The sequence below is a fragment of the Crocodylus siamensis genome, chromosome 2, assembly GCF_052110815.1.
Source record: "Crocodylus siamensis isolate JL-2025a chromosome 2, ASM5211081v1, whole genome shotgun sequence".
Classification (NCBI taxonomy): Eukaryota; Metazoa; Chordata; order Crocodylia; family Crocodylidae; genus Crocodylus; species Crocodylus siamensis.
Window position 1 is genome coordinate 272755957 of NC_143396.1, and position 26159 is coordinate 272782115.

Below are 26159 nucleotides of genomic sequence, written 5' to 3' on the forward strand. Positions count from 1 at the left end.
TCTGCAAGCCGGTGCTGCTATGCAGGAGGTATGGCCCCCCAACCCCAGCCTGGCCTGACCCACCCCACCCCCAAGCTATGGGGTACTAGAGACGAGAGACAAAAAGCCTCTGCCTGGCCACCTCATGGCTGTTTCCAGCCCTCCCTGCCTGGAGAGTGGGAATTTAGGTAAGGGCCTCGCTGGGCTGGGACCAGGGACTCCCATGGGGAAGAGGAGGACCGGGAGTGTGGGAAGCTGTGCGCTATGGGGCCAGGCTGGGCTGGCTGCACACAGTGCAGGAGCTGCACCCTATGGGGCTGGGTTGGGCTGGTCTGCACGCTGCCCACATGGAGCCAGGAACTGGGGTGGGAGCATGGGAGCTGTGCACTATGGGTCCAGGTAGGGCTGGACTTGTACGTTGCTGCCATGTGTGGTTGGGGACTTAGAAGTGCTTATGGGGCCAGGTGGGGCTGGCCCCACACCCTACCAACACGGACAGCTTGGGCAGGAGTAGTATTGGGCCAGGTGCGGTGTACCCTGCATGCTGCTATCGTGCAGCCAGAGACATGGGCAGGAGCTGCATGTTACAGGGACAGGTGGGGCTGGACGGAGACTGGGGTGGGAGCCTGGGGAGCTTTGCACTATTGGCCCAGGAGGGCAGGCCCCGCTCGCTGCCACCACATGCAGCTCCAGGGACTTCGAGGATCCCCCTCACGCACACCACCTCTCACCCCCCACCATACCCCCAAATACACCAACACCCTCCCACAGCCCCCACACACACTCTTATTCACCCACCATAACCTCCCACACCCTTCCACAGCCTCCTCACACACTCTCAACCCCCACCATGCCCTGAAATACACCCACACCCTGCCACAGCTCCCATCCCCCACCCCACCATACCCCCAAACACACACTCCCACATCCCCCACACACTCCCATCCCCCACTATACCCACACCTTCCCACCCCCCACCATACTCATAACTCACACACACCCACTCCCCAAACACAGTCCCCCACATACACCCCCTTTCCCCCACACAATATGCAAAAGTAAGATGATTTTGAGGTGTTAATCAATTGCCTTTACACACACAAATCAGGACAAAATAGTTTTTAAATAAAATTAAAATAAGTTATAGTAGATTTTTTTTTTTTTTTTTTAAGTATATGATTTGTTTTTTTCCCAGTTTCAAGATGGCAACTCCTCCTCCCCTCCCCCCCCCAGAGTACTTCTGGGGAAGAGGAGGGACTTCTGGTGGCAAAGGTCGGGGTTAGGGGCAGGACGTCCAGTTCCAAGGCAGTGACCGGCCGTGGGGCACCTATCAAGGGGTGGGGCTACCCTTGTGGCCCTCAACATCTCACCAAAACTCATTAAGTGGCCCTCTAGCCAGAATAATTGCCCACTCCTGGTCTAGCCCCATCCTCTTTGTAACCCCCCTTCAGGTAGTTGAAGGCTGCTATTAAATCTTAGACTCCTTTTTTCCAGACTAAATAAGCCCAGTTCCTTCAGCCTCTCCTCATAAGTCATTTTCCTCAGCCCTCTAACTATTTGCATTGCCCTCCACTGGACTCTGTCCAGTGTGTCCACACGCTTTCTGTAGTGGGGGACCCAAAACTGAACATTCTTCCAGATGGGGCCTCACCATTGCCAAATAGAGGGGAATACTCACTTCCCTCCATCTGCTGGCAATGCTCCTACTAATGCACCCCAGGATGCTGTTAGCCTTCTTCCCAACAAGAGTACACTGTTTACTCATATTCAACTTACTGTCCACTGCAACCTCCAGGTCTTTTTCTGCAGAGTTGCTGCCTGGCCAGTCAGCCCCCAACCTGTACCAGTGCATGGGATTGTTCTGTCCTAAGTGCAGGACTTTGCACTTGTCTTTATTGATCTTCATGGCCACAACCACACACGGTGTGGACATTTGGTTCCCCAGGGACAAGCAGCAGACCTTTCATTGCTGCTACTTTTCCCTGGGGAACACCCATGCTACACACACCCTGGCATGCTGCAGGTTACCCCAAAGGCAGTATGAGATGCTGAGGCCAGCACTGGGCTGGCCTCAACAGCTTTACCTGGGGTTCTGCGGGCCTCCCAGGGCCACAGCAGTGATGATTCTGCCTCGCAGAGCCTGGCTGGCAGCTGCAGCCTGGTTCCAGGTGACCTGACTCTGCTTTTGAGCAGCACATGCTGCCCATGCATGCCCTGCTTCACTTTTTTTTTCTCCGCAGGTTTTTTCAACCCCCCTGGATATCCAGGGCTTTGCGGTATGTGTGTCTACATACCGGATGGCCGTGTTCATCTAGATGCAGCCCATGAGATTTCTTTAGGTCCAGTCTTCTTTTTTCGTTTTAAAGCTTGTTTCGGTTTAGTTTTAAACTTATTCTCCATTCACTCAAGCAAGACTTAACTTAGTTTAGCTTGCCTCAGAATAATCCTTTGCACTGGTTTAACTAAGGGGATGGGTGCATACACTAATGACTGTAAAGTGGGGAGGAATTTACCATACAGTCAGCTGCTTCATGGAAATTCCCATGTGCACCCTTTTAATTTATGGTGTATAAAGTCTAAACCATACTAGCTTAGCCTGCTTTCAGTGACAGACTGAGTACTAAGCTATCATGAGTTAGCTTTAATCTCCTGCAAGCAAAGAGGCAGTCACCACAAGGAGCTGACATGGGTTAGACCCCTGCCATTTATCTCACTGTGGGCACATCTACACATGCAATTAATGCAATGCAATGAACACTGGTGCAGTTTGCACCAGAGTTTATTGCTTCTGGGCACCATGTTTACACATGCACCTAGGACCACAGGTGACAGGAGGTCCAGGGGGTTGGCCTGCCAGCCCAGGGCTACTCCAGCCCAGTTCAGCATGCTGCTGAATGGCTGGCTAGGGCACAAGTGTGCTCCAGTGCATGGCTAGCTGGCAGGCAGCCCCTGCACTGAAGCACCCTTAGGCCCTAGGCAGCCACGTCAGCATCTACATGTGTGTTGCGGCACATTAAATTATGCTGCTGTAGGATAGTACTTGTGTTGACAAGTACTAACTTATGGTGGTGTTTATTAGTTTACAGCAGCATAATAAAGACCTGTTTAGATGCTAAGATTTTATTGCAGGGCTCTCGGCAGTAAACATCTCATGTAGACATGCACCCACTAATTAGTTTCTGTGCCCAGCCCTTACATGCGTTTAAAGTCATACCTATACACACCAACTGTTGCCAGCCATTGACAAGGACTTCAGGTAACCTTGGGCAAGCTGTGTAACTCTTTCTGCTTCACAGGCTTCTTGAAACTTAATTAATACTTCTTAAGGTGCTTTGTTGTTCTCAAAGGACAGGCAGGTGGTGATATCATAGTATTTCCTTAGTGCGTTATGCTCTAGATGCTTTGAGACAATCTGCATATGAAAAGTGCTCTATAATACCAAGTTCTGCGTCATGGAGTATTTAATAGCAGTGAGAGAAGTACAGCAGTCATGCAGTACTTGTACCTAAGTTACTAGTCTACTGGGTGTGTTCTGCTCTGGCCATGACGCTTGAATTTTATTATTATGATTCACACTGTGCAGAGGGGGTATTTACAGAAAGCTCTGTGTGCCCGTGACACAATTAATATCACAGCAACCCTCCACCAATTGGGGCACCAAGAAAGAGGTGGTTCCCCAGCAAAGTCATCCCAAAGCTGTTTGGGGCTCTAGGAATCAAAACCAAAGTATTTAATTCCCCCCTGAAGACTGATGGGCAGCCAGTACCAATCTCAGAGCAGTGGTATTAATCCCAATGAGACATCTCACTTAGTAAGGGAACAGCTTTGTTCTGTGTCAGTCTGGCTGTCCATGTGGTTTAGTCCCACGTAGGGTGTATTGTAATAGTCTGATGTTGTTAAGGAGCCTGTGGATAGGTGCCAAGATCCATTACCAAAAACAGAGAGGCTGCTCTTATTTGTTTAAAAACTATGTCAAAAGCATGCATTAAATTAGATCAGCATTTCAGTTTCTCTGAATCCCAAAATCATGGGTGCTGAAAAATGGTTCTAGTTTGCTGTTTACTCACATGCCTGCGAGGAGTGCTTTTATCTCCATCTCTTTAAAGTGTTTACAGGAACAGGAAAACTACTGCTTGAACCTGTGACCTGTTGCAACAGCAAATAGACAGTGAGAGAGCTCCGTTCTGCACAGACTTTCTGTACACAGCTGAGTTAAATGCAAGCACAAGCACAGGATGTTTTTCAGTACTGATGTCTAAGTTTGAGAGAGATTTGAGCTCATGTCATGGCTAGTTTTCTGAGCTCTAGCTACCAGAAAAGGGATAGCCATGATTTTGAGAGAGAAAGAGTTTAGTAGCACCTGGCAAATAATACACAATAATAAAGACCATCAGAGAGCCTTGGTGACAGACCTATACTGCAAAGGTCCCTATTCAAGGACTGTTCGTTCATTCAGGAAAAGGGCAGGATGGCTGTAAAACAAATGTTGGGACAGAGTCAGTACTGAGATGTATTCAGCTCAGCTGGATTATAACCAGGCCTGTAGCGGTACCACTGGGCTGTGAGTCTCATGTAGGGCCAGGGTCAGTGACAGGAAGTGATAAGAAAACAGTAAAAGTTTTCTGCATTAGGAGGCACTGTGGATAATTGCTACGAGGGAAGGGGAAGCAAAGCTACCTCAGAAGATGTCCGGTATCTGTCTTCTCAAAAATATTTCCAGGGCTGAGTCACAAAATGTTCATATACATGCTGTCAATTATTACAAAGCAACAAGGCAAGGGAACTTCAGGCTTTCACAGCCTATCTCCCAAATTAAATCCTGATCACAGTGTTGATTACATGTAGATCACAACAGCTATGGACTTACAAGTGGGCGATTAGCTAAGGTGTCTCCCCTGATCTTTTTCAGTAGCACTAGGATCTCTGGGTCCAGTCCCAAAAGCTGTCAGGTTAAGAGGCAAGTCATATTGCAATTTGAGAAGCATGTTTATGTGGGGATGCCATTACTGGCAGCACTCTCTGCTCAGTCTGCTCATGTTTGAAAAGCATGTGAAAATGTGGGGAGCAGTTAAATGTAAATGGATTTATTTAATTACAAAACTCTTGATTTAAACAGGTGTCTGTTATCTGTCTCTCACAGAATGTACATTTATAAAGTCAAGCTGTTGCTAAAAATAATCCCAGCCTTCAGTATATGTATAAGCCTTGGCATAGTGCACTAAAAATAAAAACAAGCCCAGAAACAGGGAGAAAGTTTGAGTCTCCACTGTTGTAGGTCATTAGACTGGTATGTAGAGGTTTACAAAGGAACTCAAACTAGAAGCAAAAATCCTTCCAAATTAGTATTTCACACCAGCTGGTCAGGCCAGGCTCCTCCTCAGTAACTCAGCTGAGATTTGTAAATTTGCCTGGCAAACCTGGCCAGAATGTTGAACTTTTAACAAAATTCTACGGTTTTTAGCTTTTTTTTGGTCAGGTTTGGCAAAGGAAAATTTCACATAACTGTAGCAAATAGTCACCTTTGCCTGCCCCAGGAAATCACAGCTGGAAGGTTTGTGGGGAATGATTTGTAACGCTTCTGTGTAACCTGCCTAGGTGTAAAAACAAAAGTGGAGAACAGTGCTGGCCTGTTCTCAACTACAATAGTGAAGGTGCAGGAGGAGCAAAAGCCTGAAGACTCAAAAGACCCCAGTTATTCCCCCAGTAAGAATGACTTTCCTCCACCTCTGGATGCGGCAGTAATGCAGAGCTCCTATCCACACGCCACAGCTTGGGCTTGAACCCAGAGACTGACCCTATACTGGGATTTAATGCTGCTTCAAGCAGCATTATCTTTCTGCAACTTGGCTGGCTGTCTTGTTTTGCAGGGGAGAGGAGACAAGCAAACTGCCCTTCTCTTTCCACACATTCAAAGAGCCATGCTTTCTGCACAGCTATACCTATACAGTGCAAAACGTCAGCATGGAGCTCTTTCTGGTTTTACTCCCCCTATCTACCCAGGTAGTGGAGCAGAGAGGAGAGGGGACCAACTAGTTAAAGGCTTGACAGTTTGTTATTGTCCCTCACTGATGGTGATATTATGCATCCCAGCTGTCAAGTTAATTCCATGCTACCATCTTAAAATGTACTTCTTTTTCAGAATTCAGTAATAGCAAACATACTTAAATCTAAAACAATTTTAGGCGAAAATTGCATCAAATAGAATATTTGTGCAGAAGCAAAATAACAGCAGAAGGAAGAAAGGCTTTCTTTGGAAAAGATTTAAAGCAATGGATGAGCTTTCAGTCTCTGCAGACTGTTATATTTTCTGTTTCAGTATGGTGATTTAGGAACTCTCACCATCTGGAGACTCATTTCAGTCTTATATGTACAACAGTAATTGTCGCACATCTCCTGACATTTAACAGAGAACTAGGGAGCTTTGTGAGCTATGCAAAAATGTATTTCCAACAATGTATCTGAATGACCCTTGAAATTAATGTATGGATGGAAACGCATGTGTATTCTGCACCACTTCTATAAATAGGTTTTGTTTACGTGTATGTGAACAGGACAGATTTGTGTATTTAAGCCCTGAATAACTCCCTCCAATCTGATTCATTCTGTCCTCAGCTAGGGACAGAAGTAACACATAAACCAGTTTCAGTAATCAGAAACCAGTTCAAATCTGTTACACAATGGAAGTTCAGTGCATTTAAACCGCTTTCAAAATGGCTGAAGCTGGTTTAAGATAAACCCATGGGCAACTGGTGCCGCCTTAGTCAGGGGGTACGTCATTCCCCCCCACCCCCCGCAACCAGTCCCACTGATTGGGGGCAGGGGGGTGTCCCCTCAGCTGATCTTGCCAACCTGCCGATAGCTGCAACCACTTCCAGGAGTGGCTGTGGCTGCTTCTGGGAGCAGCTGCAATGATTGACTTGCGCTTGCAGGGTGGCACCAGTGCTCCCACCTGCCCATCACCTAAGAGGCAAGCACAGCCGGCCAGGGGGTGCACCCCCTATGGATTGCCACTAGATAAACCTGTTTGGATATAGTATCAGACGTAACTGGTTTAGGTCAAACCAGTTTATGGAACTTTTTTCCTGATCCCTTCCCAGTTCAAGTTAACTCACAGTCCCCCCGCATCCCAGGTTGCTTTGCAGCCCTAGGCTGGGCTGGGCTGGGCTGTCTGCTCCAGCAGAGCAGGGTTGGCCCCACCTCTCTGCTCCCTAGTCAGAGCACTATCACTGCTACAGCTGACTGACGGAAGGAGGGAGAGAGGGAGTGAGCCAGCCGGGGAGGTAGGGCTGAATCTGTACCCCAGCTGGGGTCTGCCTGCAGGCTTTTCCTCCTGCTGGAGGAAATGGGGAGGCATGGCCAGGCCCAGGCCTGCCCTGCCAGGCTTCTTCCTGCTCTCCATTCAAGCAAAAAGCAAGGGAATGTGGCCGGGCCCTGGCCTGAGATGGGGTTGGGGGGAGGTTAAACCCTTCCCTGCCCCCACCCCCCTGCTTTAGTGTGCCAGTCTCAGGCTGGGGCCTGGCCACATGTCCTGCTCTCCACTTGAGTGGGGGGCAGGAGGAAAAGCCTGGCAGGGGCTGGTTTCTCCCTCCCATCCCCAATGCAGACCCCAGCTGGGGTCCCATGCAGGCCAGTGAGGGTGTTCAACCTCCTCCCCAGCATGCCCTCCCCACCCCCAACACTTTCTGCTCAAGTTGGGAGGGGAGGGGGGGAAGCCTTGGAAGGTTTTTCTCCCAGTTTCCCTCCCTTCCCTTCCACTGTGGCCAGCAGGCCATGAGCCATTCTCTAGCACCCCCCAGCTTCTGGGCTGGGCCACTGCAGGCATGTGGCTGCATTTCTGGAATCAAAAGCAAATGTCTGCTCACTTGGTTCTCAGTTCAATCTATGCAGTTTAGACAAATCTGCAGTAATGTAATTGATTCAGCCTCAGGTGTATTGACTGGCTACACTTAACCTGTCTGCCTGTCTGTCTGTGGAGGGCATTTCTCAAGAAGTTTTAAAGAAGATTTCTATTTCGACACCTTAAATAAGGTTTTAAATGAGGTGTGAAATGTGCTTAATTTTAAGTACATTTCACACTTTGAACACATTAAAAGTTGCTAATTATTTTTAATTAGGTTCTTAAATAAGAAACTATGGCATATTTAAAAAAAATAATGTAAGGAGTTATTAATATACAGAGATGAGGTAGTGAGATCATACAAAGGTGGTATAATCAGGTTATACTATTGTGATTTAAACAAAAAAGAGTGTTAAATTAAGTTGACAAAACTAACCTGAAACTGTTTTGGACTAAAAAGGCCTGTAGCCTGCCTGGAAGCTATGTGGTTTGATTTTTTGACAGAAAGGGACAGACTTTTAAAATTCAGCCTCTTTTTTCCAACCACCTTTCTCTGCAATACACATAGTGGCCCCAGCCCTGCTGACACATCTGTGTGTGCATAAGAACAAACTTATACAACCGACTTAAATGGAAGTCCTTGCATACTGAAAAATAAGCATGGGTATCTTTGCAGGATCATGAGCTTATGAATCTATTTGATATGGAGGTGCAATCAGTTTAATAGTTTTCCAGATGACAGAGAATTACATCCCAATCTCCCCTTTGTACTTATCTTAGAGAGACTTCTGCAGCCTGCTTTGTACAAACTGTTCACAACTTTTATTTTAAACTTTAGCCAGACCCAGGTGGTAGAGAGAAGACAGAAGAGTCTGACTTTTGTGTATATTTTTATAAGGTCCGTTCCTAGGTTTCTTTTGCATGGCAAAACGTGGACAAGCTGGTTGTTATATAGTTTTTCCAGGTATTTCGCCTCCAGAGAGGTATCTTGTTAATGTAGCAGATTAACAGGGATCTGGGGTCTTTCATTTGGTGTGGAAAAATGTGAATTTTGACATTTGAAGGAGAAAAACACACATGCAGATTTTCCTCTGTGAAGGAGTAAACGGCAGGGAAACTGTGGGTTTCCCTTGGCAGGCTGGCAGCCTTCTAGCCTTCAAATGCTACTTGGGGCTGGAGGGAGCAGGGGGGAGGGTGTTTGGAGGCAGGGGTGCCACATTTGTGCGCATGCACATGACCAGCATACATCCAGGCAGGGTGGTGGGAGCAGCTGTGGTAGCTGGATACACATAAATTTATGGGGAGTGGGGCTGGAGAGCCAGGGATTGGAGATTGTCTGAGGGGGCTGTGGACAGTGTGTGGGTGGCAGGGGTATGTGGAGGGGGTGGGTATTGCCGGAACTTGCCAAGATGGGACCCTGTTTGAGGAGGGAGATGCAAGGGCCTTCAAAAGTCTAGCCGTAACCCCAAGAGTGTCTGTAGCTGCATAAATGTTTAATGACATAGTTGGCATGTGTAGCTATAAAAAGAGTTTTTGTAGTGTAGATGCTTCACACACACATCATGAATCCAAACCACATGCTTCCCTGAAGTATGGGGACGTTAGGGTCTTACTCTAGACTTTGAGGATGGTTCTTTCATCTCATATACAACTTTTGGAGATTTTGAGATCCAGCTTTTTGCTCAGCTGCATCTCTTAACAGTTACAGCACATCAGTGTTGATGATAGGTAACATTGGCACATGATAGTGTGCAGTTATCTTGTGCCTTTCACATGTCACCTGCAGTCTGACTTTTCAGCTATCACCATCAAGACTATTTCTAATATTCAGAATAGCTGAGCAGCTTTCAGTGAGACCACAGACTTCCTTGTCACATTACATTTTTTTTTTTTTTGTTCCCTACCAAAGGTGACATTTCCCCCTAAACCGTGTTGGCCAATTGGCAAGCAGCAGTCAGTACTAGATTTGTGATGGGTGCAAAGAATCAGAATTTTATCCTATTGGAAATGTGTTATAATTCCTCCCCTGCCTCACTCTTCCCTTGCACATTTCTAATCAGGCAAAATTTTGGATAGAGCTTCCAAAAGTGACTAGTGACTATAAGTAACTGTCACAGGGCGGGGACCCAGGAGCAGCCGTGATCTCTCCTGGTGCCCCCTACCGTGCCAAGTTGACTGTCAAGCACCCTCGTTCTCCCCCGCCATGTCTTTGATGACAAAAAGTATTATAAGGGAAGCTGCCTTTGTCCCTTGAACACGGTGCTCTTATTTATCCTGGCCCCGTCCCGTGTAGATTGATTTGGTGCCCCCCCCCCCCCCCACCCCAGCCCTATGGGCTGTGCGTGGCTTCTACCACCGCTTGTACCACGCCCCAAACCTCTCAGATGTACCGGACGTTGTCTTGTCAAACTCCTTTGCTGTGCCCTCACGGTGCCCCCTTGCTATAGCCCGCGCCCCCACGAGTGTCCTCTGGGCTCGTTTTAGTCACCCCACTGGGGCCTTTCTCCACGCTCCCCGCAGACGCCCTCTGGCCTTTCTCACGGCCGTGCCCAGACTGGGGCTCCCTCCTACAATCCCGCCCGCACCGGGCTCCTGCCTCGCGCTCCCTGCCCACACTGGGGCATTGTCTTGCAATCGGGGCTCAGGTGGCCGTAGCCATGCCCGGCCCCCAAATTCTCCTCCTTGGGGCTTCTTTCTGTTCCTCTGTGCGCCCTCCCTGGGCTTCTCACACTTGGGGCTCAGGTGGCCGTAGCCGTGCCTGGCCCCCAATGCACTGTGCCCCTTCTCAGGGCTGGGGTCAGTGCACCCCCTCCTCGGGTGCACAAACCCCACCGAGGCTCAGGTGGCCGTAGCTGCCTGGCCTCAGACCCGCCTTCTTGGGTTGCTCACTCGCGCCAGGGCTCCTCACCTGTGTGCTCGGCTGCCCCCTGCACAACACTGCCCCACTGGGCTGGGGTCCATACGCCCCCAAAACACGGCACCCTCTCCGGCACCTGGAACCCCCACGCTACTGGGGAGCTCCCATGAGGCCTCACCTGGTCCTCCGGTGTAACAACTACCAACACAAAACTCAAGCCCCCAGGCTACAACATAAACTCCAAGCCATCTGGCTAAAACACAATGTCTAAGCCCTCTCGCTAGCCATCGTTCAAAACCCTACCAGGGCTTGCTCCCCCAGTCCTCAACCAAAGCTGTTCAGGCTATCTCGCTTCTACTCCCACAGAGCTCTCTCTTCCTCAGCTGCCAGAGGGGAACTGCCTCCTTGGCCTCGGCCTAGGCTGTTTATATAGGCCAGGCCCTGCCCCCTTCTGGTCAGCTGACCCAACTGTCGTTGCCCTGGCAACCAGCACCTGTCCCTCTTTCTAGGAGCAGGGCGCTTCAGTGTCCTGTGACAGTGACTTAATTTTGGGCAATTTCAGACATTGCTGAAAACATTATTTGCAGCAAGTATTAAGTATTCCCTGGAAATGAAGTCCCTTTTGGGTACTCACAGTCAATGAATGGTTTCCAGGCAGCCAAATTTGTATCTCTGGCAAGTCGTGAGATATTGGTCCTTAGAAGCATGACATTATGAGCTACAGAAAAGGTATTGATCCTGGTTTTCAGTCCTTGTGCACAGTTAGTTTAATAACTGTGCCTATCTTCAGACACAAAGTAAAATGGTGCCAATCATTTCCAAATCCTTATGCTAATCTTATAGTACTATTTACTCCATGTCCTAATAAAGTATACTGTCATTTGAAATTATTGAGATTGGTGACTTTTAATCAATAGTGATCATCTGTATAACTCATTCAAAGCTTCTCTGCTTGTGGATATCTTGTCATCACAAATTCGTGTCAGTAAACTCCTTATACCACATCACATTGTATACCGTACACATACATATTGTGTATATTCTGTAGGTAGTATGTGCTTTGTTCTGAAATATGTGGATACAGATTTACATACATGTTGTTAAAATCAGCAATATAGACAACTGTCGGTAAAGTTGCAACTCAGGTTCCTCTGTTACTTCCTATTTGTACCCACTCATGGCTTTCTAAAACCATTAGTACTTTTTCCTGCCTGATAGGGACATTGAAAATTAAACAATTCCCTTCATCTGTGTACTGACTGTAAACGTTCTGTTCTGGACTTCAGTTTGGAAGATAATTTTTAAAAGGGCTGAGCCTTTAAATTTGACATTTTACAAGTGTATAAACCTTAATAGGGGTGAAACCAATAGTATTATAAAGAAATTGGTCTAAAACACCAAAAGGCTTCATGAAATTCGGTTCCCACTGGATTCAGTGGCAAAGTTTCTGTTGACTTCAGTGGGCAAATACTTTATTATTGAGCTTCACTTCTCTCAAACTAACATGTAACCACTAGTGAATATAATAAAAATGACCAAGAACAGAAGCAGATTCCAGGGCCAAATGCAGACAAGACCTAGCTGGTGGCATAAGTTGTGTTCAGCTGGGTGTCTCCTGCTGAGAAAGGAGACCGACAGAATTGTAGAAGGCAAAGCAAAACTGTAACCGGCCTTCTTTATCTTACACCTTCTCTGTACCACCACTATGCTTTTTCCTGCTCTAACCCTGCCCTTCTGCCACCTCTCTGCCAAAGTTGCACCAGCTTGTATTCATTCATACACATTCATGGTTGTAGCATTTACATCAGCATTTATATCACCTCCCACCCTTATCCTCATATATATGAACTGGTACATGTGAGGGAGGCAGCTTTCTGAATCGTACAGATAAGGGGAATGCAGTGTGACATTGAGCAGTTCTTTCATCTGCACGTTGGCAGTCCTCTTAGGGCAAAGTTCTCCCTTGATCCAAGCTGTGCCATCACATCCTGGGACCTCTATTACTCATCTACGTATGGGAAGCTAGTGTAGAAGTTCCTCATGTAAAAACTAGCTGAGTATGTGCAGGAAGGATGCCAAAATGTTTTCAGCTCCACAGAAATCAGAATAGTATCCTGGCAGAATGGTCGTCAGCTCCACTGTGACATTCTTCAGAATGTCACACACATGATAAAGGATGCTTGCATTATATTCTACATTTTATGGTACATGTGTTATAAACTAAATTCAGTGAGACTGAACAGCACTTTTGTCAGAAGCTACCACCATGTTGTATCGTATTTGCTTAGCTAATTACCCTTTGTTACGTATTCCACAGGTCCAACTACCCAGCGCCAGGTGCAGAATGGACCCTCTCCAGATGAAATGGAAGTGCAGAGAAGGTAAAAGCTGCTACTTAAGTTTAGTGAATTCAGGTAGCTTTACATTCTAGCTTTACATTCTGCAAGTTGATAGCATGGATCTTCCTTGTGTAAAAAGAAGGAACACCATGTTTTTCATATTTAACGTGTTGCATATTTTATGCAGCTAAATTTTACCGTGATTCTGACTTTTATGTAATATAAAATGCCACACATATATATATAAGTGTTTTAGTGGCATTTCATTTTAATCATGGAAAAATGTGGATTTTGGGTTACGTTGTTTACATCTGAAAATTGGGGATTTTTTTTATCAGAGAAAAACCAGGATCCCTGGTGATGACTGGTAAAGAATTGAAATCTTATGGAAACCCTGAACTAGGAGGCACTGATGTCCAGAGATAAGGAGGACACCTGTTTAAAAGCAATGTGCATAGTATTTAAGTGGGGGTTTCTAAAGCTTATTTAGGAAGCTTAACATGATCCAGTGTGGAATCAGGTGTTAGTGACAGAAGATCAGGTTTCATAGTCCCACCAGCAGCACATAGGCCCGGTGATAACTTGGTCCATTGATTCTAGTGCCTGATCCTTAATGGGGTACAGTTCCTTTTATTAGTATCTTTCCCTGACCCAGGATAATAACCACATGAAAATTATAAATTTGAGTTGGAGACCCCAATGTGAGCTTTTTCCAGGTCAGGTCAGGTCTTACATGTGCATCTTGCCTTTAATGCCACTATTCTCCTCTTCCCCATCCTCTGTCTTCCCTCCAGTTTATACGTATGGCTGCATATGACAGCCAACAGGATTTCAGGTTGGGATGCTCTTGTTAACTACTTCACCTGTGACTTAGAGGAGATTTCCACGTCAGTGTTAAAGGGAGCCAGAGGGCTTCATTCACAAGCTAAAGATAGATTTTTGAGCCTGCTAACCTACCAGAATGCCCTGGGTGGGAACAGATATTACCTATCATTGCCTTGTGCCACCCTAACAACTTTGTGGTCACAACACAAAAAAGAATTGTTGCTGCAACAAAGTTGAGATTAATTTGCATCACTATTTGACAGTGGATCTCTGCTATATAGTAGTGGAAACCCTGTCTTTCCCTGTTGATGGAGACATACCCTGGAGACCCTGGGGGTTGTGTCTCTGCAAGCAGGAAACCCAGACTTTCTCTGCGTACAGACATGTGCCCCCTACTCCCTGGGGAGCCTCTCTGTAAGTGGAGAAAGCCACATCCAGATACGCTCCATAGTGAGGAGTCCCTTACTCTGGGAGTTGTCTTTAAAGCATTCATGAGGTCCTTCTCTTCAAACCAATGTGACTATTTGTGTGTATAAGCACTGCTCGGGTCTGGGAGAAGGAGCCCTTCAAACTGAGGCAGACGGCTCCAGCCTAAAACACAAGCTCTTCCTGTGTCTAAATTGGGTCCCTCTCTCCTGGGGAGTGCTGTCCACCTGCAGTTCACCAGCAGTCCCAAACTTCTTTGCTGGCACAGCTGGGCTGGGAACTTGTTGTTAGTGTTTTTTGCTTCAGCCCAGACCCTGTGACATGAAGGGGGTATGTAGCATTGCCCAGAGTCCAACTACAGCAGGGCAAACTCTTTGCAGCATGTCCTGAAGAATGAGATCTGCCCAGAAACATAAATAGAATTTGCTCTATACTTTAGACAGAAAAATATCCATGAAAATGTGTGTCCCTCTCTTCCTTTTTCTGGCTCCTTCTTGTAACAAGCTGTTTAAGATGACAGAAAATGCTCTGTGTTTTATTTGTACAACTGAGGCTTCATCAGTACAACTGATGCAATTGTCTGGGCTGAACAGCTTGTAACTGGCAAATGAAAGCAGGAGATTAGAGATGAAGAAGGGGATGTAGATCCTCACCTGGTACAAATTAGGAGAGCTCCCATGAAGTCAGTGGTGGTATGACAATTTAAACCAGCTGAGGCAATGCCATTAGGCTGTTTTCCTGTGAATCTACAGTATTTCTTCCATATGCATTTAATGGTTTTCCCAAAATTGCACCGTTGTGTACTGTACTCTGTGATTTTTGTGTGTAGGAGTTGCATGGTAGTTTTCTGTTATGAATTTGGTTTAGGATTTATCCCTGGATAAGAAATAATCTTAATTATGGTTATGTCTGTCTCTTCTAGTGATTTGGTACCCAAAATGTAGGAGGGTTTGTTAGAAAAATGAAAAGACTTAACCTTTTTTTACATACCCAAACAGAAATTCTCCAGGTGTTTCTGCTTAAAAATTGTAAAAAAAAAAAAAAAAAATCAAAAAAATTAGAAATAATATAAAATGTAACAGGACGGCCCATATAAAGCTTTCCATGGCATATCGATTTATTATATGCCAATCATCTGTGGTCCAGGTTATCCTACTGTGAAAAGAATGAGGCAGAGGTCCTGTAGAAAAAGCAGCATACCATTACATGCTTAGGGATGTTGTTATAATGCATTTGCCTAAAGGGAACAAATTAAGGTTGTACAGGCAACATTGGTTCTAGAATTTCCTAATATTCGAGTGCTTGGCTTAGCACATTAACATTTTTTTTGTGTGTTCATTAACTTTATTTATGGAATTTCTGAGTTACAGCTATATGGTCTTGCAGTGTGTAGTTCCTGTCCATGTATATAGTGAAACAACTAGCTGTTTTTACCTGTTCGTTGTTTGAACTGAGCACAGAAATGTCAAGTAAGAGTTATCAGAGTTACAGTAAAAAAATTCCTTGTCTTCAAGATGGTTAAAGTGTGAAGGAGAAGACCTCTAGTGGGAAATTTGAGGAACTGCTACTCTCAGAAATTTGGCAACTTTTTAAATGCTGTTTGCTACTCACCATAATCACGGTTTTAATAGTAATTTTGTAGCGTCTCTTTCCTACCATGAGCTTAAAACTTTGCCTGTACTAGTACTGAGATCAATAGCTTGTTTATAATCATGAGGTTACTAGAAATTTAGCAGAGTAATTTTGTGATCGCTGATTATTGAGACAACCCTCAAATATTTGATTTCTAGGCGAGGGGCAGAAACCAGTATAAGTGATAAGCAACTACTTCAGATCCGTGACACAACAGAAGTTCAGTGCACAGACCGCTTTCAAAAGGGCCCAAACTGGTTTTAGTTAAACCTGGATGGATGTACTGTAGTATCAGACTGAACTGATTTAGGTTAAATCGGTTTATTGAACTTCTGTCATAAATTCCCTCCAGATTCAGAGAATCATAGAAAGTTAGGGTTGGAAGGGATCTGAGAAGGTCATCCAGTCCAACCCCCTGCTCAAAGCAGAACCACCCCGAACTAAATCATCCCAGCCAAAGCTTTGTCTAGCCAGGTTTTGAAAACCTCCAAGGATGGAGCTTCTGCCACCTCTCTGGGTACCCTGTTCCAGTGTTTTACTACCCTCCTTGTGAGAAAATTCTTCCTAATATCTAACTTAAATTTTTTGTGGTGCAGTTTGAGACTCTTGCTCCTTGTTCTGCCATCTGTCACTACTGAGAACAATCTAGTTCCATCCTCTTTTAAATCCCCTTTCAGGTAGTTGAAGGCTGCTATTAAATCACCCCATCAGTCTTCTCTTCTCCAAACCAAATAAACCCAGTTCCCTAATTCTTTCCTCATAAGTCATGTCCCCCAGCGACCTCACCATTTTTGTTGCCCTCTGCTGGACTCTCTCCAATGTGTCCACATCCTTTCTGTAGTGGGGGAGCCAAAACTGAACACAGTACTCTAGATGTGGCCTCACCAGTGCTGAATAGAAGGGAATAATCACTTCCCTTGACCCACTGGCAACACATCTACCAGTGCAGCCCAGTATGCCGTTAGCCTTCTTAGCAACAAGGGCACACTGCTGGCTCATATTCAGCTTACTGTCCACTGTAACCCCCGGGCCCTTTTCTGCAGAGCTGCTGCCCAGCCAGTACTGCTGCATTGGGGTGTTCCATCCTAATTTCAGGACTCTGACTTTTTCCTTATTGAACCTCATGGATTCAAAGATTCCTTTTGGCCCAATCCTCCAATTTGTCTAGGTCACCCTATTCTCCAGTATATCTTCTGCTCCCCCTGGCTTGGTGTCATTTGCAAACTTGCTGAGGGTGCATTCTGTGCCATCTTCCAGGTCGTGATTCACGTTAACTCACAGACCCCCCAGTGTCCTAGGATGCTTTGCACCTCCCCTGCACACATCCCCCACCCCACCTGGCAGGCTGGGTGGGCTAGGCTTGGCCCAAGCTGTCTGCTTCAGTTGAGCAGAGAGATGTGCTCTGGCATGCCCGGACTTCTGGCCTAGGTCACTGTCGGCATGTGGCTGCATTTCCAGAATCAAAAGTGAATGTCTGTTCACTTGCTTATCAGTTCCATCTACACTGCTTAGCCTAAACTGTGAAGACTGAATCAATTCAGTCTGGGCTTTTTGAGGGTCTGTACTTAGCTGTTGACCTCAGTGGGTTTGCACACATGCAGTTGGGCTGTAGTTTGTAGTGTTATATGTTCATTCTTTTAACTGGGCATCCCAGACTTTGCTCACCTATGGTGCTCTGCGGTGACAACAAAGGAGCTTGCTATTTAGCTATCTAAAGCAGTGAGTGATTTAGAGGTAGCTGCTAAACATAGACTGTATTTCATTAACGTATTATTAGTACTGAAGGTCCTTTGGATCCAGCTCCACGTGTCATTAAGGGATGTGCTTCACTTTAAGCTCATCAGATGTCTGTCTGTCTTTGGAACTCCTCATATGCTTGATCACATGCTTCAGTGCAGTGCTGGCTGAGACACCGCAGTGCTCTCTTGCTTTAAGTTCACTGCTAATCCTCATATTGTTATAGAATTATCCTGCACGAAGAAGCATGCTTCTATAGCAGGCATTTTTAGTACCCCACAAGTGCAAGGCTCTCTTGTGATTTCACTTCCACTGTTATGAATCAGGAGTAATGCTTTCAAAGCCAGGGAACTATATGCTAGCAAATGATATCAGAACTGGCCTATTTTGGTCTGGCCATTATGTCTACAATGGACTGACCCAGATGACTCCCAGATCTCAGATTTATGATGTGAGCCCATCTCAGCATATAGAGCGTTTCCCCCAAAGTGTAACACATAAATCAAGATTATTTTAAAAACCCTTGTTTTAGGCAAGTGATGGAGCAGCAGCAGCAGCAACGCCAGGAGTCTCTGGAAAGAAGAACGTCTACCACAGGTATGTATCAAGACTCTGTAAGCAACACAGATGCATTTCTCTGGCTGCTGGTGGTGCCCGTGTGTTGTTACTGAAGTACCAGCATGCTCAATATTGCAGTAAGGGTTTTAGGACTTCAAAACTTTTTTGGTTAGAAACTTAATACCTTGGGACATGGCTGCATTGATTCCACTGCTTTCATTAATGTTTAAGGCCCAGATCTTTGGCACACAAAGTGCAAGTTAGATTGAAGCTTTGCACTCTTCCATTATCCTGTGCTCTAAATTGGGCATTGCTACTAGTGCCCAGGGCTAATAGGCCTCTAAGGTACTGATAAAGCCCGGTCACCCTCTCTACACATTCACATAGAGGAGGGATGCTTGTGGCTGGCTTTGGGGTCCTTCACATCAAGGGTGTGATACCAAGTGACCAAAGCCCAGAAGGGAGCCCCAGCTTGAAGGTTTGCCCTAAGCCTGGGGTTTCCAGGAAGTAAAGGGAGCGATTTTTCTATACAGTTACTAGCAAAATATTGAATGAGCTTTAAAAATATTTTCTAAATATTAACAACTTGGGAAGAGGCAGAGAGACATTTTATGGCTGCAAAATGCAGTTTTTACATCCATGAAAAAACTGCACAAAGGTCAGAACTTTGTGTGAATCTGGCAGGAGGTTTTTTATTTTTACCCAGTGCTTTTTAATTTTCAGTCAACTAAATTATGTGCACAAAGAGCTAGTGCAGTGAGAGAGGGGCAACACTTGACTCCCAGTGTTTGGGAGCATGGTAGATGCGTACTATGTACCATATAGCATCACTTAACACAGACTAGTCCCTGGCTCTGATTTGCAAGGAGCCTTTCAGTGGGACCCAGCCACTGGAATTTCTCGCTGAGCAAACCACAGCATTCACAGAGGCATCACTGCTGTACACAACCTTTTTGCCCACCTGTGTTCAAAATGTCACTTGCTGTTACCTTTGGAACAAAGGTAATGTGTAATTCTTACTCAGGGTGAGGAGTAGGATTAGAAACAGCTTCATAAACTTCAAAACAGGAACTCTGGTGCATGATGTGTATTTCCCACTGGTTTGCACTAAAGGAAGGAACAGCTCTCAATTTCTGGGGTTATCAGGGCATCACCAAAATCAGTGTCTGCACCATCCTCTTTTTTTTGTTTGTTTGTTTGTTTTTCTAAGTTTCTGCTTCATTTGCTCTTTATTTCCATGTTCTCCTTGCTGCTGTGCCTTTCTGTATACCCATGTTATTCTTTTCACGTTTCTTTTCTGTTCTTTTAGTTTCCACCCTTCAGATAAAAGTGTGTTCTTCCCCCTCCCACTGCCAGTCTCCTCCTCCCGACTACAATAACTGCAGCGCACCTACTTCAGCTGGCCCAGCCCCTCCACCGTCTTACGCCAGAGCTATCTCTTCAGCACCTGCTGCCCCCAAGCCCAGTAATAAAACCTCTTTCAGATCCTCTGCCAGAGCCAGAGACTCCCCACAGCTTCACCACAGACATTCTGCCTCCGAGCTCTTGCCGTCCTCCGGTTCCTCCTCCTCCCCGGTCCTGCCAAGCCACAGGACTGTCACGCAAAGCATCAAGCAAATCTCATTGTCTCCGCCCCCTGCCCCACCTTCCCATTTTCCGTTGACCTCTCGCCAGCTCGTCAGGCGGTCCTCTCTATCCTACTCTCCTCAGCTGCCTTCTTCTCTAACAGTTACTTCCCCTGTACAGAAGGGTTTTGTCCTGCAGCCACATATTCCAGTAGTCCTTCCTCTGATTCCTGTCCAGAATGGCAGGATCAGAGGCTCTACAGGTATAACGGTCCAAGAAGCTTATGCAGATGTACCTCAGATAGGCCTGAATGGCCAACCCAAAGGACCTCTAACCACACAAATTCCTCTAAACTCCTATAGGACCCAGGTAGAAAGTGCAGATGGGTCTTTCTTCTCATGCTTAGAAACTGTGCCCATCTCCCAGCTGCCAGTTATCCAGGCTCCTTCTCAGTCCTCCCAGACATCCCCGCACCCTCCGCAGCAACTATACCAGTCCATGTCACACTTTGTCTCGTTACCTCCCACTTACGCTGCTGTGTCTGAGGTGAATATGTCCAAGAGGACCCCTCCTTACATGAGTTCATCAACCATTTCCCACTTGAGTAAGTACTTGTTTTGAATGAGTTATAACCTTTAAAAGAGCTTTAGCTTTGAACTGATTGTTTATAAAGCCCTGTTTGCCCTGTCCTGAACAAGAAATTGGGAAAATTTTTGAGCAATCTGAGACTAATCCTACTGCACATAATAGTTCAGAGAAATATGAAAAAGCCCACGCTTGTTCAGTTTTCATGTAAGGACTACCTCTTGGCCAACGCTGTGGGGAATGAATTGGGACCTCCAGAGATAAAAACATGAGCTGAAGAAACAAGGCTCTGTAGCTGGTTAATAAACTCTCATACTTTTGCATTTTCACAGAGGGGTCCTACAGCATGTTCACTAGTGGGCTTCCATGCAATTGGCAATAGTCTTGATACAAAACCCAAGTGAATGCTTCATACTTAGCATGGTTTGAAATCTAAGGCTCTATATCAGAAACATATGTTGGTGTGGTGTAATGTCTGTTAGAGGTGGGGGTGGGGTGACTTGTTACCAAGATTTCTATACCAGCAAAAGCCCTAATGTAGATAGTTACAGAAAGAAGTCCTTTCTGCCACTATAGTATATTTTCCTTGAGGAGTTGCGTAAGCTGCATAAGCACTTTGTTGGTAGAAACTGCATCTAAACTATCAGGGTTCACAAAAATCTTTAGGCTGGCTAATGTTTTTTAGCACAGAGGCCCCTTGAGTCTGGATCTGTATTTTGCATATTGACGCTATTTTTAAAATTCCCCACACTGATAACCTGCATCAGAACAGCTCTGAATTGGGCTTATTTGAAATCCAGATAGGACTTTTTTTGCAAATTGAATCCATTGCTATGAATAAAGTTATTGTGCATTAATTGATATGTCTAGAGAAGTTAGGAAGCACTGGCATGTATCTTTCATTGACAGATTTTCTGCTAAAGATATTACAACTGCCTCTTGATTTGGACCTGCAGCTGCTGTTAATCTTTGCAGATACATTCACTGCAGTAAAGTGATTTTAATTCATTCCAGCTGCATAGGTTACCCCATTATTTTTACTTCATTCAGTTGATATCATTAAATCATTTTTCAGTGAGGTCTCAGTGTGACCTCTGGTTTTGTGAGTGAAGTTTTGCAGCTATAGTTAACTGTGTCCTCAGTGAATTGCCAGTTCGTACTTGTGAGCCCACATTGGTAGCAAGATATTTAAAGATGTTTCTAATGGCACCCAGAGCTCATTGCAAAGGCAGAATTGTGAGTTTAACTATTTGCTGCAGTATTTTTGCTGCTGCGATGTTAAGATGTTACCTCCCACCCCAGTGATGAATGGTAGAAAAATCAGGCCCTTATTGTCAAAATATCATTTCAAAGTTTACCTTCAAGCCAGTAAAATCCTCCTTCAAAATAATATACATTACACAGTTGACTTTAAAATAAACTATCAACTGAAGCCTATGATGAGATAGAGTAATGGTGGATAACTACCCCTGATGATATACTCCCACGCATTACAAATAAAGACATGTAACCATGCTAAATCAATCAGTTGAACACTGCTACTTTCAGTCACATCTCTTCACCAGTGCTGTGGCTAAGTTCAATATTTGACCTTTAATTTTCAGAGGCATTAAATTTAGCCACCAATATTTCAGGAAAGTAAGCATGATACATACAACCTGAGAGTTCATGGAGGTGAATGTTGGTGTTCAAACTTAGCCGTTGCCTCTTATTTATCTGCAGATGGGAGGTTACAATAAAGAAATAGAAGAAAGCAGCTGCCTGTGAATTAGCACATGCATGCTGTGTTGTGACTTGTACACAGGAAAAGAAGGAGAAGAGGAGGGTATCACTTACAGATTTCCACATGAGGGCACAAGTTTATATGACAACTAATGCAGATGTTGAACCATTGATGCATTCCCCATGTATCATTCATCTGATGGCATGGTCACCCAGCACTGATTGCCCATCAGGCCTTTGTTCACCTGACTGCCAGCAGAAAGAGACCCTGATAATGTGTGAACGGGGAGGCACTATTCTTTATTTCTCATTGATTTCCTCTGTTTCAGGCCCCATCCTTCCGCCTGGTCATCCTAGTGCTGCTGCTGCAATCCCTGCATCATCCAGTGGACCGCCACCTCCGCCACCCCCGCCAGTACCTCCTCCACCAATGGGGGCTGCCCCGCCTCCCCCACCTCCACTGCCAGCAGGTGGAGCACAAGGGGCTGGCACTGATGACGGGTCAACGTCAGGATTCGCAGCAGCTCTGGCTAGTGCCAAATTACGGCGAGTACAGCGGGTAAGGACCAGGGCATAAGATGTTCTCAATAGGCCTGTCTTCACTGCAGAGTAAGACTTGCTTGGTCTTGGCTGAGCTGATTTACTCCATGTATATTCAGAAAGCATTACCAAACCCTGTAAAATGTGCTTTACATGTGCGTTCCATGGCCATGAAAAATCAGTTGCCTGGTTCAGCTTTGTTCATGTACAGTTGTACTAGAGACATTTAGGGTATAATCCAAGTCAAGACTATGTTGATCTCAGTAAACCTTCACCTTGTGTTTTTAAGGACTAACCAGTTATACGTACAGTCACTGCACAGGAGAGGTTTTTTTTTATAGCAGTTTTTACCCACGTGTCCCTGAGTTAACATGAATACAAACACAAGTGGAAGCATAGATAACATATTTAAAGCTCAGGTCTTTATAATGATCATTTTGCCAAAGTCTCACTGCCATAAGAGCATGTTTCTTTTTCTGGTTTCGTCAGTGTCATGAAGGAATTTCCTTTTTTCTCCCTGAGTTTTGCTCTGACTGTAATTTACCCTTTGCCCCCAACGCTCAGTAAAGATTAATTAGCAGATGACTGCCCTGAGCTCTCATATTACAGACTTCATTGCTTCTACAAAGTGTGCCAGAGAATGTGTACTTGTATTATACCATCACAATTATTATAAATCGTTTAAATGTACTATGATGGCTGGATTGTTCAGTCTTTGGGTGAATAAGTGCTCAGAATCTGACCATGAATGAACAAAAATCACTGTGGCTGTGTTTGTGGCTTTCCCATATGTTTACCCAACCCACAGTGGGGTTCTCAGTCCTAAATATGGATTGGGCACTGGCTTTGACCGCTTTTGCATGTGGCTTCTTTCTGATATGGGTGTGCTTTCCTGCCTCTGCCCTCAGGCTGCAGTTATGATACTTTACACCTAGTGATGATTTCAGCTTGTCACAAAAGGCAGGTTCCCAATATAAATTCCTTTCTGTGATTTGCAATGTTGATTTGTGTCTTAAGCCAGAAGATGTTTCAGGAGGCTCCAGTCCCTGTGGGGCCTCTAAGAGTGATGCCAATCGAACAAGCAGTGGTGGAGGCGGAGGAGGACTAATGGAAGAAATGAATAAATTACTGGCAAAAAGGTTTGTACTTCATCTTAAAGTGAAAACCCAGAACAGAGCACTGCCCTTATCTACCAGTTGGGTACCTTTGATTTCTCTTTGGAATTGGCACAACATTGCATAGGACACAGTATTGTGAAGGCTCAAGAAAGGAGGTTAACAGCCTAAGTAGGTGTAATTCACTGGATCCCAGTGGCATGACACAGTAGAGATGTAAATATTGCCAGCAACTCTAGCTGAACCTGCAGAACCTATAAGAGTAGGTGCTTTGAACCCCCAGCACATATTCTTTTAATGGCGCAATGGGATCTGATCCCCAATCCCAGCAGTTGTGCCTCCTGTCATGCCACATGTGCATGGCAGGATGTGCAATTTGGGATCAAGAATCAGATACCATCTGCACTGTTATTACTTGCCAGTGCAGGTGGAGTCTGGAATCATAATCCTAGGCTCCCCCTGCACCAGCAGGTTGAAAGATGTGTGCCTGCAGTCTGGCATGAACTAGAATGGCCTTGGAGCTTGGGACCCATAATCAGCTGGTTGTTGATCCCAGTTCTCAGAACTGCACTGGAACTGGTTGGAGACTCCAGTATAGTCCCAGGGTCAGGGATCAACTGTTAGCTGATTTCAGGTCCCAACCCCAGAACTGCACTGGGGTCAGCTCCAGAGCCCTGTGCACTGGGATGACAGAAAACCTTGTGTGCAGCTCACCTGCAAGTGCAGGTTTTTTAAGGTCCAAGGGCCCTGGGATATGGGGGGCTTCTCAATCCTGGGGTCCCAATGCTCCAGGGATGTCAGAAACTGCATGTGCAGACTGGCTGCACACATTTTTTAAAGGCCTTAATGCACAGGGACCCTGGGTTCAGGAAAATCTCCCCCCTCCCAATGTGCCTATGGCTAGGATGGGTCAAATACCTTGCTATGCCGATCTCTGGAAGCCGCTTCATAAACTCTCCAGCCCTTGTAGTACACAGGGGTTAATGGTTCTTAAAAACAACACAGGAGTATTCACTGGACAGTACTGGGAGTGCAGGCTACCGTTTTGTGTTATTGTTTGGTGTCACTGCAGCTTCGGTAGAAGGTGTTTGACATATAAATAAAAACTTCCTGCCCATTGTACAAAGAATGTAGACAGGACTATGGGAACATAGATGTTTCACTTGGAGTGTGAGAACCAGCTCAGCCTGTCAAGCCCACCAAGCCTAGGGACAGAAGTTACACATAAACCAGTTTAAGTGATCAGAAACTGATTTAAACCTGTAACAGAACATAAGTTCGGGACACAGAAGCTGCTTTCAAAATGGCCAAAACTGGTTTAAGGTAAACCTAGTTGGATGTAGTATCAAACGTAACTGATTTGGGTCGAGCCAGTTTATGGAACGTCTGTCCCAGTCCCCTTCCTGGTTCAACTTCATTCACAGTCCCCCAGCATCCCAGGATGCTTTGCAATCCTGAGCTATGCTGCCTGTTCCAGTGGAGCACAGACTGCTTTGCCCCTCTCCTCCTTAGCTTGCTGCCTGCCTGTGTCTGTCAGCCCACAGGGACCAGGGGGGAGGGGAGGGGAAAGCCCCTAGCCAGGGTTTACAGAGCAGTGGGGAGAGGGAAAGCCCCTGTAGTGGGGGCCCCTCCCCCTTCCCAGATGCTGATTGCTTCAGTGCTGCCACAGGAGAGAGGGAGAAAAAGACCTTCAGGATATGTGCTTGCCCATGAAGCCCAGCACAGGGGCACCAGGGAGCCCCTGCCTTGGGCAGCTTCCTCCCCCCCAGCCCAGGGTTCCTCAGCCGCAGGGAGCTGAGGGGAATTCTTCCCCTCCCAAAACACATTGCTGCTTGCCTCAGCTGCTGCGAGTCTCAGGCAGCTTCAAGGAGCGGAGGGAAATTCTCCTGCTCCTCCACAGTACCATGGCAAGGAAGTTTGGTGCCCGGGGCAAAGCTCTCAGCGGCAGCCCGCTCTTACCCTGCCACAGATGTGGGGGGCACCCCTCCCCCCCTTGCCTGGGACTTCATAGAGCAGTGGGAGGCGCCCTTCCCCTGTCCCCGCGCCCTCCCAATGAGCTGCTTGCGGCTCCATCCTATGCCCCACCCCAGCTGGGCAGCACCTGTTGGCACCCTTTTGCCTCAGCACCCAGGGCGGTCTCCCTGCTTGCCCCCTGCTTGTTATGGCACTGCTTCTCCACCACTGGTTTTGCCATAGCTGCTACAAGTCTGAGGCAAAACTAATGCAGGGGAGTAGAGGAATTTCCCTTCTCTCCCTGGGCTACCCCTGAGACTCGCAGCAGCTAAGGCAAGGGGTTGGGAACCTGGAAGGGAAGAATCTCTAGGTTCAATCAGTTCAGCCTCAGGCTTTCTGACCATCTGTACTTAGCCCAGAAGTCTCTCAGAACAGTTTAAAAAAAAAAAAAAAAGTAATATAAATGCATCATTTTACCTATCGATACA

The 26159-nt window shown here is 46.0% G+C and overlaps 1 protein-coding gene across 3 annotated transcripts in view; it reads left to right on the forward strand.

Moving 5' to 3' along the window:
• EVL (Enah/Vasp-like) overlaps positions 1 to 26159 on the forward strand; it is a 206019-nt gene that overhangs the window by 161151 nt on the left and 18709 nt on the right. For 2 of the 3 annotated variants that reach the window (XM_090034011.1, XM_090034012.1), the window contains exons 4-7: positions 12991 to 13054; positions 18165 to 18229; positions 22393 to 22622; positions 23621 to 23742. In XM_090034011.1, the coding sequence (XP_089890137.1) occupies positions 12991 to 13054; positions 18165 to 18229; positions 22393 to 22622; positions 23621 to 23742 (481 nt within the window). Of the gene's footprint in view, positions 1 to 12990; positions 13055 to 18164; positions 18230 to 19499; positions 20361 to 22392; positions 22623 to 23620; positions 23743 to 26159 lie in introns of all 3 variants that reach the window. The other variant, XM_090034010.1, reaches the window with a different exon arrangement.